The following is a 17,364-nucleotide window of genomic DNA, read 5'->3' on the forward strand; positions in this document are numbered from 1 at the left end:
CTAAAAGGCTTTTTATTGTCATGCTATTTTTATAAGCAACCATGTGCGCTGTGCGTTCATCTGCAAAGGAACGACACATTAGCTTCAGAGCTTTAGTTCCTTCTATACAGCTTCTGAACGAGCCGTTGGTTTGTCATGTTATGGTTGCTGAAAGTATTTTTAGTGCTTTTGCTAAAGTCCCTCGCAGGGCCATGACAAGGAGCCCGTCGCAACCTCCTTCTTCCAAAACGGACAAGTTCTCCCCCTCTCAGGCAAGTGTGGCGACACAGAGCCCTGTGTGAGGAAATTCTGTTTGTCTCCACCGCGTCTCAGCGCTGTTGTGGTGTGTACACACTGGGTCTCCATGTTATGCCTCAGTCCTCCCTCTCCCGTCATCCCAGTAGTGAACGCTGACTGTCGGTCTGTTGGTATGATTACTCTGACTGTCTTTTTGCGTCCATTCACGTTTATTTGGGTCATATTCGGCTATTATCATTATGAAGTCCTCTCCTATAAAGGAAACGAATGAAAGCGGAGTCCAGGCAGTAGCATTGTTGCTCCAGGCTCCAGTATTACTAATGCCATCACTGGAGCGTCCTTATTAATCCATTTGATTCAGTGGGGCCAAGTTATAACCAGATGCTGCAAGGCTGTTGAGTCACAATGGAGAACACAGCCCCTCCCCCCCAACTCTCTCTCTCTCTATCCCCTCTACTCTCTCTCTCTCTCTCTCTATCCCATCTACTCTCTCTCTCTCTCTCTCTCTCTATCCCCTCTACTCTCTCGCCCCTCTTGTGGAATCAGGTGATAGGAATCTTCCACAGTCACATCTGCTCAACCATATAACCTTTAAACTGTTAATCCCTCTACTTAAACAGGGCTACTGGCAAAGATGTGCTTTAACGCTAATACAAAATGGATGGGATGTAAAATGAATTGAATCCTCATTGAGAATGCACAGCAGTTAAGATGGAGCTGTGCTTCACATGCGTAATCATGTATAATTAAATTTTAATACCTAATTCAGTCCGAATTGGTAATATGGTAAAAATGCTATTCTGCCCCTAAGGGCCTCAACAGATTAGTTAAAAGGAAAGCGACGAAAGACAAAGGGAATTTAGTGTAAATTATTTATTTCACTTATGCATACATTAGTAATTTCTGAATTTCTGTTAATAAAATCAATTGACGCAGATTGTTTAAAACATGTTTCCACTTTTTTTTCTATCAGAGTTGCACTGGTCTTTGGCTTTGCTTGGATTTCAGAGAGGTGGTGGATATCTCTTTTGCTGTCAACATTAGGCCTTCCATAATGCATGTTGGCCTGTGTACCAAAATCATATCATTGCTGCTGAAGGGACACACACATAATCAAATAAACAGATTAACCACAATAACACATTAGTGATTTTAATCTTATGTGAGGTGAGCCTGGTGTAATGGAGCGGTGTTTGTCCTGTCCTAGATGCACTGTGCATGTTAATTTCAACTCAGTGACCTATGAATCATGTTTTGGCAGGCAGCCAATGACATGACAGGAAAAAAACTGACCATGTGACTAAACCAGGACATGATAATAAGAACATTGATTTCCATCCTATTTTGGTATGATATAGTGCAGTTAGACCAAGCCATCTCATTCAAATGTTCAAGTGTATCCTCTTTGGGCCATGAGAACCTGATGCTTTCATCACCACATCCCTCTCTTGTTGTGAGATTACCCTGTGTACATTTCGGAAGAGAGAACTGTTGACATCTTCTGACCACCAATGCCCTACAGAAACTTAACATGGGGCCTGAAATTATAATCCCACAGCGTTCTTTTTCAAAGACGGTCATACTTGATGAGCTCTGACTTTTGCTCCCTGCCTTGGAACTCACATGTATGCTTTCATAGAACACCGAAACCTCAATGCACCCAAACACAGTACAGGAATTCAGAGAAACAAGAGGCTGTGTAACACGACTAGAAGACAAAAGCCAATTTAATAGCACAAAGTTGTTCCACACAATCAGAGTGATTATTGGTCTGTGATTATTAGCTATAAATATCTAGAATTCAATTGATGAAATGATATTCAATTTGATAGCATAATGTAAACAGATACATTTGCTGTCTTATGCTACAGCAAAGTTAAGAAACAGCGGGGCTGATGAAATAACTCATTATCTGGCAGAGTAAGATAATCATGGCCTCTGTGTTCAGCCTCTGAAGAAACCAACATCAAGTGCACCTGTGATTTGGAGAGACGGGCATTATTCCTAATGTTTGAAGATAACTACACAAATGGTTAGTCTGAAGCTAACTGAAAAAGCTAACTGAAAGAATATAATCCAAACAGGGTATATGATTCCTTGAACGTTGTTGGCTTCAAGTTGAAAATAATTATCCTAATACATCCATTATTTAAAAAAAAAACTGTTTGCTTTTAGGTTTTTAGCACACAGCATTTCCCCATGAAACATATTTTACCTCAGACAGATAATACATGTAAATACATGTACAGCATGGATTTCCCTGGGGGATTCAGTGTGTCATCGAGGCACAGCACCTCCACTCCTGCCCTGTTTATGCCTCTCAGCCTGCGTTACACCAGGTTTGAGCCATGCTCTGCTGTACAGCTCAGCAGAAGCCCCCCACCCCCCGTCCACAGAGCCCTTGACAAGGGGAAGGAAAAACACAGTGCAGACACAGAAAATATATTTTGGGTTCAAGGTCCATCCAACCAATTCATATCAGCAAGCAGTGCTAATAAAAGAATTGCATCATTACAGCATCATTTGAATAGTACACAGTATATATATTTATATATAAACACAAGGATCAACATAGGAAAGTGCAATGGGAGAAGAAACTCTAAAAGCTTTGTGCGTCAGCACTGGCTAGCAATGACAATAAAAATGTGACACGTAAATGTATCGACCCCTTGTGCTCTTTTATATTGTCTTTGTTTTGGAGACGGGCCCAGATGCTTCTGCGCTCCGGTGGCTACGGGGTCATGGGTCGTCCAGCCTATCGTCCAGCGGCTGTCTCTGTGTTCCGCTTATTGACTTCTTCTCCGAGCGACGGTTCAGCGACTGCGTCTGCAGCTCCTTCACCTCCTCCAGCACCTCCTGAGCCTGACGCCAGGAGGAGACGGCTTCCTGCAGAAGACGCTCGGCCTCTGCCCGTCTGCTCTCCAGATCCAAGTCACCGAGGAGCGGGTCTGCGCTTCTGCTATAGGGTGAGTCAGTAGCCTTCAGAGGAGTGACGGTACTCTTCAGACTTGGACAATCCCTACCAATTAGATTTGGAGAGTCCTTACCCCTCAGAACAGGGGAACCGGTATCCTTAATGTCAGGACCCTTCAGACACGATGAGTCGAAACTTTTTGAAAAAGGTGAACCAATGTTCTTTAGATGTGGGGAGTCAGAACGCTTCACGCTTGGCGAGTCTGTTTTCTTGACACGAGGAGAATCAGATCCCTTCACACGGGGCGAGTCAGGAGCTCTTAGACCGGGCGAATCGGTAAACCTGGGATGGGGAGAGTCATTACCCCTCAAATTAGGGGAGTCGGCACCTTTTGAGTGGGGTGAGTCTGTACCTTTTGAACGGGACTTCTTGCAGCCCTTTGTACGTGGTGAGTCTTTCCCTCTCAAACGAGGTGAGTCTTTAACCCTCAAACGAGGTGAGTCACTACTCTTACTGCGAGGCGAACCTGATGCCCTGGAGTGGGGCGACTCAGAGCCTCTCAGGTGGTGCAAACGGGGCGAATCAATGCCCTTCAGGTAGGGTGAATCCAAGCCCTTCACACGTTGCAGTTCCTCCAATCGCATTTCTTCTAGCAGTTCCTGAGCCCTCTGCATTTTCTGGGCAATAAGACTCTGCAGTTGTCCGACCGGCTGGACGGGTTCATCTGCGGGCCGAGGGCCAAGGACACCTCTAAATGGCCGTGAGGAAAGCACCTCGTCCATGGAGGCACATCGGCTCCTACCACTGAATCGCTTCCCTGGCTGAGGGGTGCAGGACTGAGCCTCAAGATGGTGCCCCTGGCCCCAGGAGAGCTCGCTCCCGCGAGGCAGGCTTCCTGTCTTCGGTACTCTTGGATCCCTGGCGGCCACTCTGAATTTCGAGATGTCTGTGCTCGAACGTTTACGACCGTGGGCCCGTTTTTCCAGGTCAACCCGGTAGTTCTTTTCCCAGAAGTCTTCTTCTTCATCTTCTTGGGTGAAGTCATCTTCCTCATGGACAAGGTCAAGAGTCAACATTCCGTCAGAGGAGGTGGATGCCTAGGGAGAGAGAGTTTGGCATTTAGCGCAACAGACCGGGATTATCCCAACCACACAAACAGTCTAATTCCGTGTTTGCCTTCCACAAACAATAATATTGACGAGAAACGGAAATGTCAGTGTTAGCCATGTAAGCTACACCCACCACAGCCATGAGGTGTCCCCGTGTGGGCAGACGCCTTGCATGGGGAATCTTAGCACGATCACGGGTAGGGTGCACCAGGACACTATCCTCTTCAATGGTGACCTACGGAGACATTTTAAACGGTTTTATTACATTATGAATCAAGGACAAAAATAAGTATTGAAAAGCATAATGTACACAGACCAATATTACAAAAGAATCACAGGGAAGAACAAGCATCCCGCTCCGAAACCTCCCCCCATCCCTAACCACACCTCTTCTCCAGCATGTTGGTAATGCCCCTGAGAAGTAACTGCAAACTGGAGTTCACGAAAATAGGGAGGGAATAAAAAATTGGTTAAAAAAATACGTTTATTATCTGAGCAGATGACGGAGTTCATTTTCACTTCCCTAATATTATCTTCCTGTAGTTTGTGATGGGTAGTGAGTCACTGTTGGATGGAAAGGCACAGGGAGAACAGGTGGGTGTCATCAGGACAGAGCATTAACAAGGACTCTGTTCCAGACGGAGATGGATGAGTCAGCCAGGAAACAGTTTGGTCTCTCATCCCTGCCCGGGGAGATACCTATGTGTTTTTGTTTCTTGAAGATGCATGCTGGGAATTGGTATAAAATTCACAGGCTTTCCATTGCGATTGGCATCTGCATGGCTGTATTTGTTTGGACCCTCTTAAATTGTTGTCATTTAAAATGATACATGTCAAGCAAGATAAGCTAGCAAGAGAAGAAAAAAATCAGGAAAGCTAAAGATGTGGCAATAAAGGGATACTGGGGGAGAGGGCAAAAATGACAGACCTACCTCATCAAAAACACGGTTCTTTGCTTTAATAATGGCTGTATTCAGGGCATTGACCCAGGACTCCTTCTCCTCCGGGCTAACGGCTAAAAACACAAGATTTGGCACCTGAGGAAAGAAAAAAAAAAAAAAGATTTATTGACGGGAGTAGATGAAAGTGTTTGGGCTGCTCCCCATCTCCACTCCTCGTTCCGAAGTTCCCACTAGCATACCGTCACCATCGATTTAAACGTAATGAATAGGTGTACGCTTTGGCCGGAGGGAGTTTTCAACATGGTAAATCTATGTAAGGGAGTGTACAATTTCATGCTTCGGAAGAAAGACGGAGAGTCTTGATAAACAATGTTTGAGTGGGGCAGTATGGGGAAGGAGAGCAGAGTAGGGTAACTCTGCTCAACTCGCTAAGAATAGGGGATTGATCCTCACTAAACCCATATACAAGGAATTATGTTCACGATTGTTGTTATCGACAACAGTTCTAAAACATAAAATGTAGGACAAATCTCTGTAAAGAACGGACAAAAACCTGGTTATTTAAACAGCCGCCCTTGATCAAGTTACATAATTGTGTATGGAATTGAAATGTAAATGTTTCGATTTGAGTCATTCGTTGGATGCTCACACTTTGCCCTTCCATTGATGAGATGTAGTGATTAATGACTAGTGTTACTAAGCCTGTGAATAATGACTGATGTCAACAGGAACCACCAGCTGGTGCTGAGATCTTCAGGAAGTGAACAGCAGTGGGTCAGAACTGACGACAGTGGGTGGACGCGTTGTAGGATTTGGGCAAAAGTGCCTCGTTTAAAAAAAAATGCTAATCACCCAGACAGACACCAATAAGGACCTAACGGCAAAAAGAAAAGGGCAGTATTTCATTAAATGGAGATAATGGAGAGGAAAGCAGGATAATACAATTATATTTGAGAAGGGTGTTGGTTTCCTGTGGGCGACTGAAAATATATGCTGCAGTTTGATGGGTGAATGAACACTGAATAAGAATGCTATTACAATAGAAATGTATAGCTGATCTTTCACTGGGTAGGAATCGATGTTACACTAAGGAGCTCCGTCATGCATTTAAAGTCATTTGAGCGGTGTTCATACATTACGTGTCTGAGGCACAGGGTTTTGAACATGATGCTACTGAAAGACAGTGTAAAGACAGTGTACTGTGTAGGTCAGTGAGAGGCGATTAGCAGAATCTGATTCATTCCATGGACCACGACTTTGCAGAGAATGTGCTGTACTGCGTCATACTCTCTTTACCACAAACGTCCTGTTACTAGCAATAGAAAACGTGCATGTTTAGCTAAAATCCAACACTGCGGTAAGGGCTTCCTGCTGAGGCCTACACATCTCCAAGCACCGCTGAGAATCCCTGCCTGACTCCTTCACTCTCCCTGGGCAGAGGGACTCACCGTGTTCCCAGGCTGCTTGCAGCGAAGTAGGGTAAACCTGCTGTGATTCTTTTTACTTCGGCTCTTGGCCTTGCGCAACTCTTCTGAGCGTTCGTAGTCAGCCAGGTCAAACACCTCCTGGACCTTCCTCTCATCCTTTACCTGAAAGGCACAGGGATTACAGGAGGCAGTTTAAAACTCAGATCTATATAGATGTTCAAGATGGCACTGGCAAATTAGCTCTGTATATTTGTTTGGAACTTTCAACCATCTGTCTACCACAAAACCACACATGCTCACACACACACACACACACACACATACAGTTTGAGTTCAACCCCAGGGAAAATACTAATTATGTCCCTCTGTTATCCAGCAGCTTTTAACAGCACAGACACACCATACTGTAGTGCAGTTTCAGATCAACCCTTTCCTCACATCTGTATTATCCATTATTTTAGGATGGAACAGAGGTTCCAAATAACATTGTGTGGAATATCAGGTTTTAATAATCCCCACTGGAGCACATCAGTTGGTATTTTTAAATCTCAGAATAAATCAATGCAAAACTAGGATGTGAAACAATTTCATTACAGTACTTTCAAAACCTGCTTCAGAACACAACCATTAAAGCACAAACCAGACCTACTGGGGGAAACACTGGAGCGGTGTTAGTTTGTTCCTCACTGGCATCCATTCTTTGTATCATGCCCCCTTAGCAAAGCGGCTCATTTAAACGCAGATCAATTGTAATTAACAGCACCGGGCCAGGGACATCGACCCCTCTAATCAGCCTGACTGACGGGCGATTACATACAAACTCACGGGGAGGCGGGACCTCCTCTGGGACCACATTAGCCACCACACCAGCAGGGTCGCTGGGGGTCACACTGTGGAGGCGTCAGGGGGGGGGGGGGGGGGGGGTATTCACACGGAACAAGCCTACTTCTGCGTCTCTTTTGAGAACCTAAGGAGACGCAGAGAGAGACGAGTTCGAACTTCACCGGTTCACACAGCAATGGATTGTGTGTGTGTGTGTGTGGGGAGGGGGGGGGGGGTAGATGGGTGTGTGTGTGTGGGGGAAGAGCGTGTTTGTGTGTTCCAATGTGTGGATGAGAGTGATGGGGGAAGGGGGCGGGGACGTTCCACTTTCATCTCGATGCATAGAGCTTTTCCACGGCAACAGTGCTCTGCATCAGAGGAATCTGCCGATGTTACGGAGAGTTTCTGGGATCAAAGAAACCACCCCCCGCCCCACACGCAGCATCATTAAATAATGTGCTGCAGCCGATCAACCACCATGAAACCGCTACCAGCCCGGTATACACTTGTTAAGGCTGTCATCATTTGTGTCCTCCTCAACACCATCATCAGCCAGGATGTTTACTATGCCATGCAGTAAACGTACGTGAGGATGCCATGGTTGTCATTCGTGTGTCGTCCGGCCTCTTCCTGAGCACCGAGCAAACCCGTGTCCTGGCACATTCGGCCTATTCGTTCGCCAGCCAAATTCCAATTTACAGTTAAACATAGGCGCGCATGTGTTTATGTGTGTGAGATTCCCAACTCTAATATGGGGCAAAAGAAGCCCGGAGGATCCATTCGGGAACCCCACCATCCCATCAATATTTAACTCCCCTTCTGCTGAATGGGGAAGCCGATTTAGAAGTGGTAGTTAGCCACCACGCAGAATAACCCAGAAACGCCCTGAAAATGCAAATACTGTACATACCAACTGACAGCCGCCCATCCGACAGTAGAGTGTCGGGGGAAAACCCTGCAGCAAATGGAAAGGCCATGTCCGATTGGTCAGGCTCCAAAATCTGGTCAACATGCCGTTAATACCCTGTAATCAAGCCCTAGGGAGTTTTATTTTTATATAAACCAGGTTGGAATTAAGGGGAAAATGGATTAAAACCATCTTTCCAATCACTGCTGCAAATGTAATGCCGTTTACAGCTGGGGTGTTTTAAAAGACTTGGGCGTTCATAGGGTTGCACTGTGCAGTACATATAATATTGTCAGAACTCAGTATGCTTTCCTTAAATAACTAGGAAAAAAAAGTTTTGAAAGCAAAACCACAATGACATCCCAGCAACCAATCACATAGCTCTGCAACATTGACCACATGATTCACTAGTGATCCTGCATCCTGTCCCCAGTGACATCAGGGTCTCAACACGAGCAGTACTCATCCACTGATCGCAATGATCAGTTGCACCACTAAAAACACCCATGTGGTTTTCAACCAATCGATTCTTAGTCAGGTTCTATGCCAAGCTCGTCTAGTCGTAATTTTTCAGCGCCAGTCACAGACACTGGATGCAAATTCACCTCAATCCCGTTGGCCAATTATCTGTGTTCTATATACACCGATTGGCCATAACATTATGACCACCTGCCTAATATTGTGTAGGTCCCCCTTTTGTTGCCAAAACAGCCCTGACCCGTCGAGGCATGGACTCCACTAGACCTCTAAAGGTGTGCTGTGGTATCTGGCACCAAGACGCTAGCAGCAGATCTTTTAAGACCTGTAAGTTGCAAGTTGGAGCCTGCATGGATCGGACCTGTTTGTCCAGCACATCCCACAGATGCTCCATTGGATTGAGATCTGGGGAATTTGTGTTCCTAAAACCATTCCTGAATCATTTTTGTTTTGTGGCAGGGCGCGTTATACTACGGAAAGTGGCTTTCACAAGATGTATAAGAAGACGTGATTCATCAGACCAGGCCACCTTCTTCCATTGCTCCATGGTCCAGTTCTGATGCTCATGTGCCCATTTGTAGGTGCCTTCGGCAGTGGACAGGGGTCAGCATGGGCACCCTGACTGGTCTGCGGCTACACAGCCCCATACGCAACTAACTGCCATGCACAGTGTGTTCTGACACCTTTCTATCGGTACCAGCATTAACTTTTTCAGCAGTTTGAGCTATAGTAACTACACTGTTGGATCGGACCACAAGGGCCAGGGCTTCGCACCCTTTGCACCAAAAGTGGTCCTTCCTGGAGATGCAGTGGTCAGCATCTCCAAAACTGACCACCTACTTGTATCACATCAACTTCGAGGACAGAATGTTCACTTGCTGCCTAATATATCACACCCACTGACAGGTGCCATGATAACGAGATTATCAGTGTTGTTCACTTCACCTGTGAGTGGTCATAATGTTATGGCCGATCGGTGTATGTCAAAAAACTCTTGACCAGTTACAAAACACTTCACATTTCTTCAATGTACGGCCTGAAACCTCAACCCAAGTACCCTCTGGGCAATGTCACATCAGATGAAGACAAGGTTTACTACCACTGAATCCTGTCTTTTTTAGTGTCCTCTTTCATATGCCGTGCACCTAACAGATAACCATGAAGACCTCTATTTATACAAACATAGGCTAAAATCCTATCAATTATTCACACAGATCATAGATTGAGCGCTTGAGTGGAAGCTCTTTGAGCATTCTACGGGAGCATCTCTGTCTGTACGTGCAAAGCCTATTATCCTCGCAAGACTAGAAGAGAGGACAGAGAGTGCTCTTATCAAAGTTGTATGATATGTGGAACCATCAGCCAATAGCGCAGCGCTAAGAGCAGAGCAGGGTTGATATGGTCGGTGCAGCAAAGACGGGAAGCCGCTCGGGAACACGCCTCCATAGCACGCACTGTCGGCACACGACGACAACGACATGCCGTAATACCACACAGTTCACACACAACGTTCAGTAACACACAGGCTTCTACGGACGGACATCCCTTTAACACAGGCTGCGAAGCACTTCCTTCCTTGTGTACTGTACGCACTTGTGACATCATGTCTGTCTGGCCAGCTGAGGCTTCTCAGAGGTACGGGACGTTCGAGATGAGGAGGATCGAAACGAATTTGAAATCCAGAGTTAGATCAAATGTTCACTGTGGGGCCGCGGCTGAGTCGAAAAACTGACACCGCAGTTCGCAGTTCTTTGAGATGATGAAATCCTTGACGATACCTTGAAATACATGTTGAACACAAAAACATCAAGCTATCCCCTGAAGATCTCCCCTCACACCAAACCAAGAAATTTGATAGTTTTTAAATTAGTTTTTTCTCTGTGTTTTGGTTCGATCTAATATGGGTGCTGATGACCTCCAGGCGGTCTACTACAACAGAGTTAAATCCCAGCCTGTACATCTCACTCAGAACCTCGCTCCAAATGTTCAGCTGCATTTCTCCTTCACAACGACCACATCAATAAAAACAAGACAGGAGAATTATAGATAAATTAGTCTTTATTGGTGGTCAAAGGACGAAGTAAGTTTGATTAACTTTTCAGATTCTTAGTTGCATGGTTGCAAATCCTCTTATGAGAATCTCAAACTCATGGAATATGTGTCCTATGTGAGGTAACAAAACAGTATCCCTGCTTACTGTCCTTCCCCAAGCTTATGGAGCTAATCTTATGAGGCAGCAGATAATTGGATTCTGTCAATGCCAGCTTGCACACTCAAACCACAATTCAATCAATTGCACATAAAGTTAAACCGCACTGAAGGTCATGCTATAAAGCAAGTATTTGACACATTTAAACAAATATACCTAAGCAGGCTTCATTTTGCAGACTATGATGCTTTATTATGTTGATGCAAAACCAATTTTGCCTTGAAATACAGCATAAACGTTCAGAGAGAACACCTGTGTGATTTTCCATCATCTGTCACTGAAAGGATGGAGGCAGTTAATTCAGTGACTATGGGTCAAAAGTGTAATTTGTGCTGTAACTCGCTAATGACATGATGGCACTCAACGTCTAAAAGCTATTAAATCAAACTCAAGGAAGGCACTCTACAGAAAAATGAAAAGATTATCCTGGGCCCCCAGAGACCGTTTGGCTGTAGTTACGTAGAGTGTTGGCGGTACAAAAGCCTCAGTGTTCTTCTTAGCCTTATGGCCTACTTCATGAACAGCGTGCTTGTCTTTTCAAAGTTCACATTTGAATAATGCACCACCATTAAGAAGTGGTTAGAAATCCGCAGCTGAGCACATAACATGCACAGTACACGCAAGTCAAACAGTTTTAACTTGGCATGCCGTTAACTCCCATCTCACAAATAAGGTGCGCAACACTTAGCGTAGCTAGCGCAACACTTCTGCACTTGTGGCCAGTTTATTAGGTACAACACACATGTTAATGAAAATGGCGAGAATTTTGAAAGCCAAAAGAAGAATGAAATAAGGACACAGTACAAACAGTGGTGTGCCGAACGGCGTCTCAGAATGCACAGCTCGTCTGTCTTTTTCACGGATGGGCTGCTGCAGAAGAGGACCCCACCGGGTTCCACTCCATTCAGCTAAAAAGGAGAAGAAGCAGCTGCAGTAGGCATGCGATCACCAACACTGAACAACTGATGAGCGGAAAAACACTGGTTCTAAAACCTAACTTTAGTGGCCTTGCTGTCCAAAGATCTCAACTTCATAAGCATGTCTGCAACGAGATGGTACAAGATATTTGCTGAATGAACGTACCGCTGTCCAATCGGCAGAAAAAGTTTAAGGCCATCATGTCACCATAGACTGTCATTCCTGCAGAACCTTTTTCCCACACCTTGTGCAATCCACGTCCCATAGAATTCAGGCTGCTCCTGAGGCAAAGGGGTCCGAGCCATTACCAGAAGGATGTTTCTAAAAAAACTGGCAAGTGTATTGTAGCAAACTTGGTAAGGCCACTACTCGCCCCTCCAAACGGGGTATCCCTATTTGGAGCAGTGGGTTGTGTGCCCGCCTCGGGAGCTGAAGATCGCAGGTTCGAGACACTGCCCACCAGATGCTACATTGGTGTCAGAAGTGGGATTGGCCTGGACGGCCATTGGAGAAGCGTAGTGAAGCGTGAGGACACGCTCTCCTGTTTGGTCGAGGTAGTGTAGCGACCTTGGTAAGGCCACTACTCGCCCCTCCAAATGGGATATCCCTATTTGGAGCAGTGGGTAGTGTGCCCACTGCTCCACAGGTTCAAGACACTGTCCACCAGACGCTACAGTACGGTCATCAGCTAAATGTATCTTTTACAAAAGTCATGTCAATAGGCTGTGAATCAAGCAGATGTGCTTTTATATAACACACCGGTAAAATCAAGATCATCTGCGATTAGACACAACGAAGAGAAAAAAACAGAACTATTGTTAACCGGGCTGATGCGTTCTGTAGCGCAGGTGAGGAAGGTAATGGCATTCCAAATCAACTGAACCACAGAGTGTGTGTGTAACTAGTAGGGCCTCTGAGGGTCGGGGGCAATGGAGGGTCGGGGATCCTCAGGCATACTGAGAGGCACAGCTGCGTCAGGGATGGTCTTTTTATTTTCTGACACGTGTTTGTTGCCCTGTTGGCAGGGGCTGTGAGTGCAGGGGAGCAAAAATATATTTTATAAAACAGGTTGGAAAAGGAATAGGGAGACGATGCAGCTGGGGACGAGGGTCCCGCTCTCTTCCTGCAAGGGGGCCTTGGGGGTACCCCAGTGAAACTTCTGAACTCATTTAAGGTGTTGGTCAGAGTTCAGAAACGGACAGCAGGGCACTCAACACTCAGCCAGGCCTTCGGGGGGCTTGAAGATAAGGCAAGCTGGAAGTCGATTGTGACTATCAAGTGAAGCGTCAAAGTTGTGGTTTGTTTGATTGTTTCATTAGTGAGTGCCACACTCAAATCAACAATTGAACAAGTAATTTATCTTTAGATACAGACACATGTTGTGCCAGTCAAATGTTTGGACACATCTACTCATTCAAGTGTATTTCATTAGTTTTACTATTTTCCACATTGTACAATGATAGTGAATACATCAAAACAATGAAATTATACATATGGAAAGATGTAGCAGCAAAGAAAAGCAGATCAAAATGCATTTCATATTGTACATACTTTAAAGTAGAAACCCTTTGCTTTGATAACAGCTTCGCACACACTTTTTATTCTCTCAACCAACTTCATGAGGTAGTCGTCTGGAATTAATGTGAATTAACAAGTGTGCCTTGTTAAAAGTTAATTTGTGGAATTTCTTTCCTTCTTAGTGTGTTAGGAGAGGTATTCAGAGAGAGTGACCAAGTTGGCGGGGCATATAGAAGACCATAATTATGTCTGTATTGTAATAGTCAATATTATGGAAAGATAGCTCTAATAAGCACAGAGAAATGACAGTCCATTATTACTTTAAGACATGAAGGAGAGTCAATACGGACAACTTCAAGAACTTTGAAAGTTTCTTCAAGTGCAGTCACGAAAGCCATCAAGTGTTATGATGAAACTGTCTCTCATGAGGACTGCTTTTGGGAGAGGAAGACCCAGAGTTACCTCTGCTGCAGAGGATACATTCATTATTGTTCCCAGCCTCAGAAATAGGCTAACTTTGCATCAGATTGCAGCCGAAATCAACGCAAGTAACAGATCACACATCCCAACATCAACTGCTCAGAGGAGAATGCATGAAAAATATCTGCAAAGAAATCACTCCTGAAGGACAACAATGAGAATAAAAGAAAAACTTGGGCCAAGAAACACGAGAAAAGGACAGATGGAAATCTGTCCTTTGGTCTGATGAGTCCAAATTGAGATTTTGGTTCAAGTCACACTCAACCAACAAAACGCCATCCCATCTGGTTTGCGCTTATAGTTGGACTCTCCTTTGTTTTTCAAACAGGAAAATGAACCAAAACACACCTTCAGGTTGTGTAGGAGCTTTTTGATCAAGAAGGAGAGAGATGGAGTGCTGCATCAAATGACCTGGACTCTATAATCACGTGACTTAAACCCACCGGAGATGGTTTGGGATGAGTTTGAGTGAAGGAAAAGCAGACAACAAGTGCTCTGCATCTGTGGGAACTCCTTCAAGACTGTTGAAAAAGCATTCCGGGTTACTACCTCATGAAGCTGGTTGAAAGAATGTCAAGTGGGCAAAGCTCTCATCACGGTAAAGGGTGGTCACTTTGAAGAATCTAAAATATAAATGTAAACACTTCTTTTGTAAATTGCGTGAAACTAAAGAAATACCCTTGAATGAGCTGGTGTGTCTGAACTTTTGACTGGTGCTATATGTGAACCTTTAATGTGGTGTTCTGGCAATCCTTTGCAGGAATATTTTAAAGGGCATTATTCAGCTATCCAAAAGACCTGTGCCCTCTCAGCTGTCACTAGCATTTATCTCCATGGTTACTGCTTAGGGGGAGGTGTATTGAAAACAGTGATATCAAACAGGATCTGACCCCAAAAACAAAGAGAGAGAATATTAGAGGATACCGAGATGGATGGGAGATTCTGACCAAGGCCTATAGTGTAGTGTTATAAACCAAAATAAACCCCAGTGCTACTACCCGGTAGGATGGTTCAGTGCCTTTTTACAGAATATAGTAGTTGAAGGGTGTGAATTAACTACTGCTCTAGGTTTCCACCTAGGCAATTTGATCCCTAAACCTACTCAAATAATGAGGCTGTTCACTGGAAGCTTTCAGTTGATAAAAGCATTCTGACACAAGCTTTACTTTCAATACATTCAGCAAAACAAAATATAACAGATTTTAGCCACAAGCTGCTGTTGCATTATAATGGACTGTGAATGTTATAAATGTCCATGCCATTGAGTCACCATCTGCCACTAATACCAATGGCATTTGGTTAAATTCAAAAGTTTAGCGTATTTGTGCTAATATAAGTCATTCAAATTTAACATACCGTTTTTTTGTGCTTGCATGGCAATTTATAGTTCAATCTGAAGTAATAGCTCATTTATTTTCTACAGACAGACAAGTTCCGACAGATTTTCTAACATTTTCCGTGGGGATCCTATTGCCTTGATTTCCAGATTTCTAACATCTGGTTATTCAGAGCTAAGGGACCCTTGGGGAAAAGTGTTACTGGAAGCAATAGACCAAGAGCTGAGAGCTCAGGTGCAGGTTACATGTAGAACTATGTTCACAAAGCAAGTTCCAAAGAACTATGAGAAACTGAAGATTTCCATCCAAGTGCAAAAACTATGTTTACTGTCAAAACTGTCATCATAAAGGGGCAATCTAAAGCTGCGCCTACAATCTTTTTGACATTTCAATGAATGAAATGTACCCATTGTTTCTTAAGGAAAATGACTTAAAAAGTGTCTCATGAGCTTAGTTCAGCTGTCTTTCCCCATCAGTATCAAAAGATTATCTTGTTTCATTCTAATGTTTGTAGAATACACATGAAACAAACGCTTCACTATACATTTGAAATCATGACTGGCCAGTGTTTGCATTCATCTTCTTTCCAGCCCTGACCCTCAGCTTTTTATTCAAATGTATTGGGAAACACTTATTGTTTTTACTGCTGATTCCTGCATTATTAGACACATCCTAAACAGAACGTGAAGTATTTGTGGTTTATTGGATTTCAACAGTGGCCCACAGAGACACACACAAGCATCCCTAGTAAGGCAAGGTTAACCAGTAACAAAGGAAATCAAAACTATCTATGGCTTTTGAACAATTTCAGGTACAGGTGTGACCACACTTAATACATAGTTATGTCCTAGACATGCTAATGGAGTTAAAAAGGAAGTGCATACCTCTTTCTCTGAGATGTACAGATGGTCTCCTCTAAGCATCACGAAACGGTTTTTCCATATTTCTCTGAAAATCCCTTTGCCACAGAACTTGCGGATCCAGCCGACTTTATCAGGCTGGCATGAAAGCTGGTTGACATCTTGAGGACCCTATATATTCAAAGTGAAATAAAACCCCATGAAAAACCTAGTTTATCTAACATATAAGATCTTTTTGAGAGTACTAAGAGTTCTTTCGAAGGCAATTGGCTTTTCAATATCTGGTTGCTTCTGGTTGCTATGGGTGTCCCCGCGTCTTTTCCCCAAATTACAAAGGTGCGCTCTTCTGTGGTTAAAATTTTTATAGCCGGTCTAACATTCTGGGTGTGGCAGATAAAATATATAAAAGCTACGAACCTGTGCAGGGTAACGACCATATGACAATGGCACACCAATGAAAATAAAACAGATTATTCTCTTCACCGAAAGACTGAAGCCGTCTGGTTTGGAAATCCGTGCATAAAGAAATGTGACAGCAAAATGCATAAGCTGGATCCAACGACTATTGTTTAGAAATTGTAGTCTGTGTGTGATATTATTGGGCATATTATATATTCAGCGGTCAGTGTTTGCTGTGGTGTCAAAGCGCGCATAATGCCAGCTTCTGTGCAAATTGTCAGTACTATCTTAGAGAATATCGTGCGAAGATGTAAGGCACAAAACGTGCACCGGATACATGAAAAACAGAATATCTTACCCGTTTGGCCAAATTGCTCTTCTTCATAATGAAAAAAATCACTTTTGGGAATGAAAGCCAGGAGTTCCTCCAGTTTCAAGTGTTTTCCTTGTTTGTTTTTAACGATTTATTTTTAGTTGCATAAACTGTCTTTGCTACCCTCTTATAGTCTCCCAATCTGTTTTTACGCTTTCTATTCTTAATTCCGCTGACGCGCTCAGCAGCCTACGTGCACTGTCTGTTATTATGAGACCGTGGCATCGTCCCTCCACCTCGGTAGGTAGGATATACTGATCTCAAAGAAGTGGGCTGAAAGGGTATTCCGGTTATTACTGCGCTCGACAGCTCCATCTATTGCGCAGTCGACGTGATGCCACAAACACCGATCCAAGTCAAAGCGCTCTTATGTTCGGGAAATAGAGCAAGGGTCAGATGAGAAGAAAAAAAAAGTCAAAATCCTAAGAAGATAAGGCTATAAACTAAAATCCACAATTTATATATATTGTTTATA

At 44.0% G+C, this 17,364-nt stretch overlaps 1 protein-coding gene across 1 annotated transcript; it reads right to left on the bottom strand.

The window, feature by feature from the left end:
* Nucleotides 1-1,937: 1,937 nt before the first annotated feature.
* On the bottom strand, nt 1,938-17,144 carry plekho1a (pleckstrin homology domain containing, family O member 1a). Its single transcript, XM_010873703.3, has 6 exons — nt 16,875-17,144; nt 16,142-16,288; nt 6,611-6,751; nt 5,193-5,297; nt 4,394-4,495; nt 1,938-4,248 (listed from the first exon to the last, which is right to left on the bottom strand). The coding sequence occupies exons 1-6, from the start codon at nt 16,899-16,901 to the stop codon at nt 2,977-2,979; spliced, it is 1,794 nt and encodes a 597-aa protein (XP_010872005.1). The 5' UTR covers nt 16,902-17,144; the 3' UTR covers nt 1,938-2,976.
* Between the last annotated feature and the right edge of the window lie 220 nt (nt 17,145-17,364).

Source organism: Esox lucius, chromosome 10 (assembly GCF_011004845.1).
Source record: "Esox lucius isolate fEsoLuc1 chromosome 10, fEsoLuc1.pri, whole genome shotgun sequence".
Lineage (NCBI taxonomy): Eukaryota > Metazoa > Chordata > Actinopteri > Esociformes > Esocidae > Esox > Esox lucius.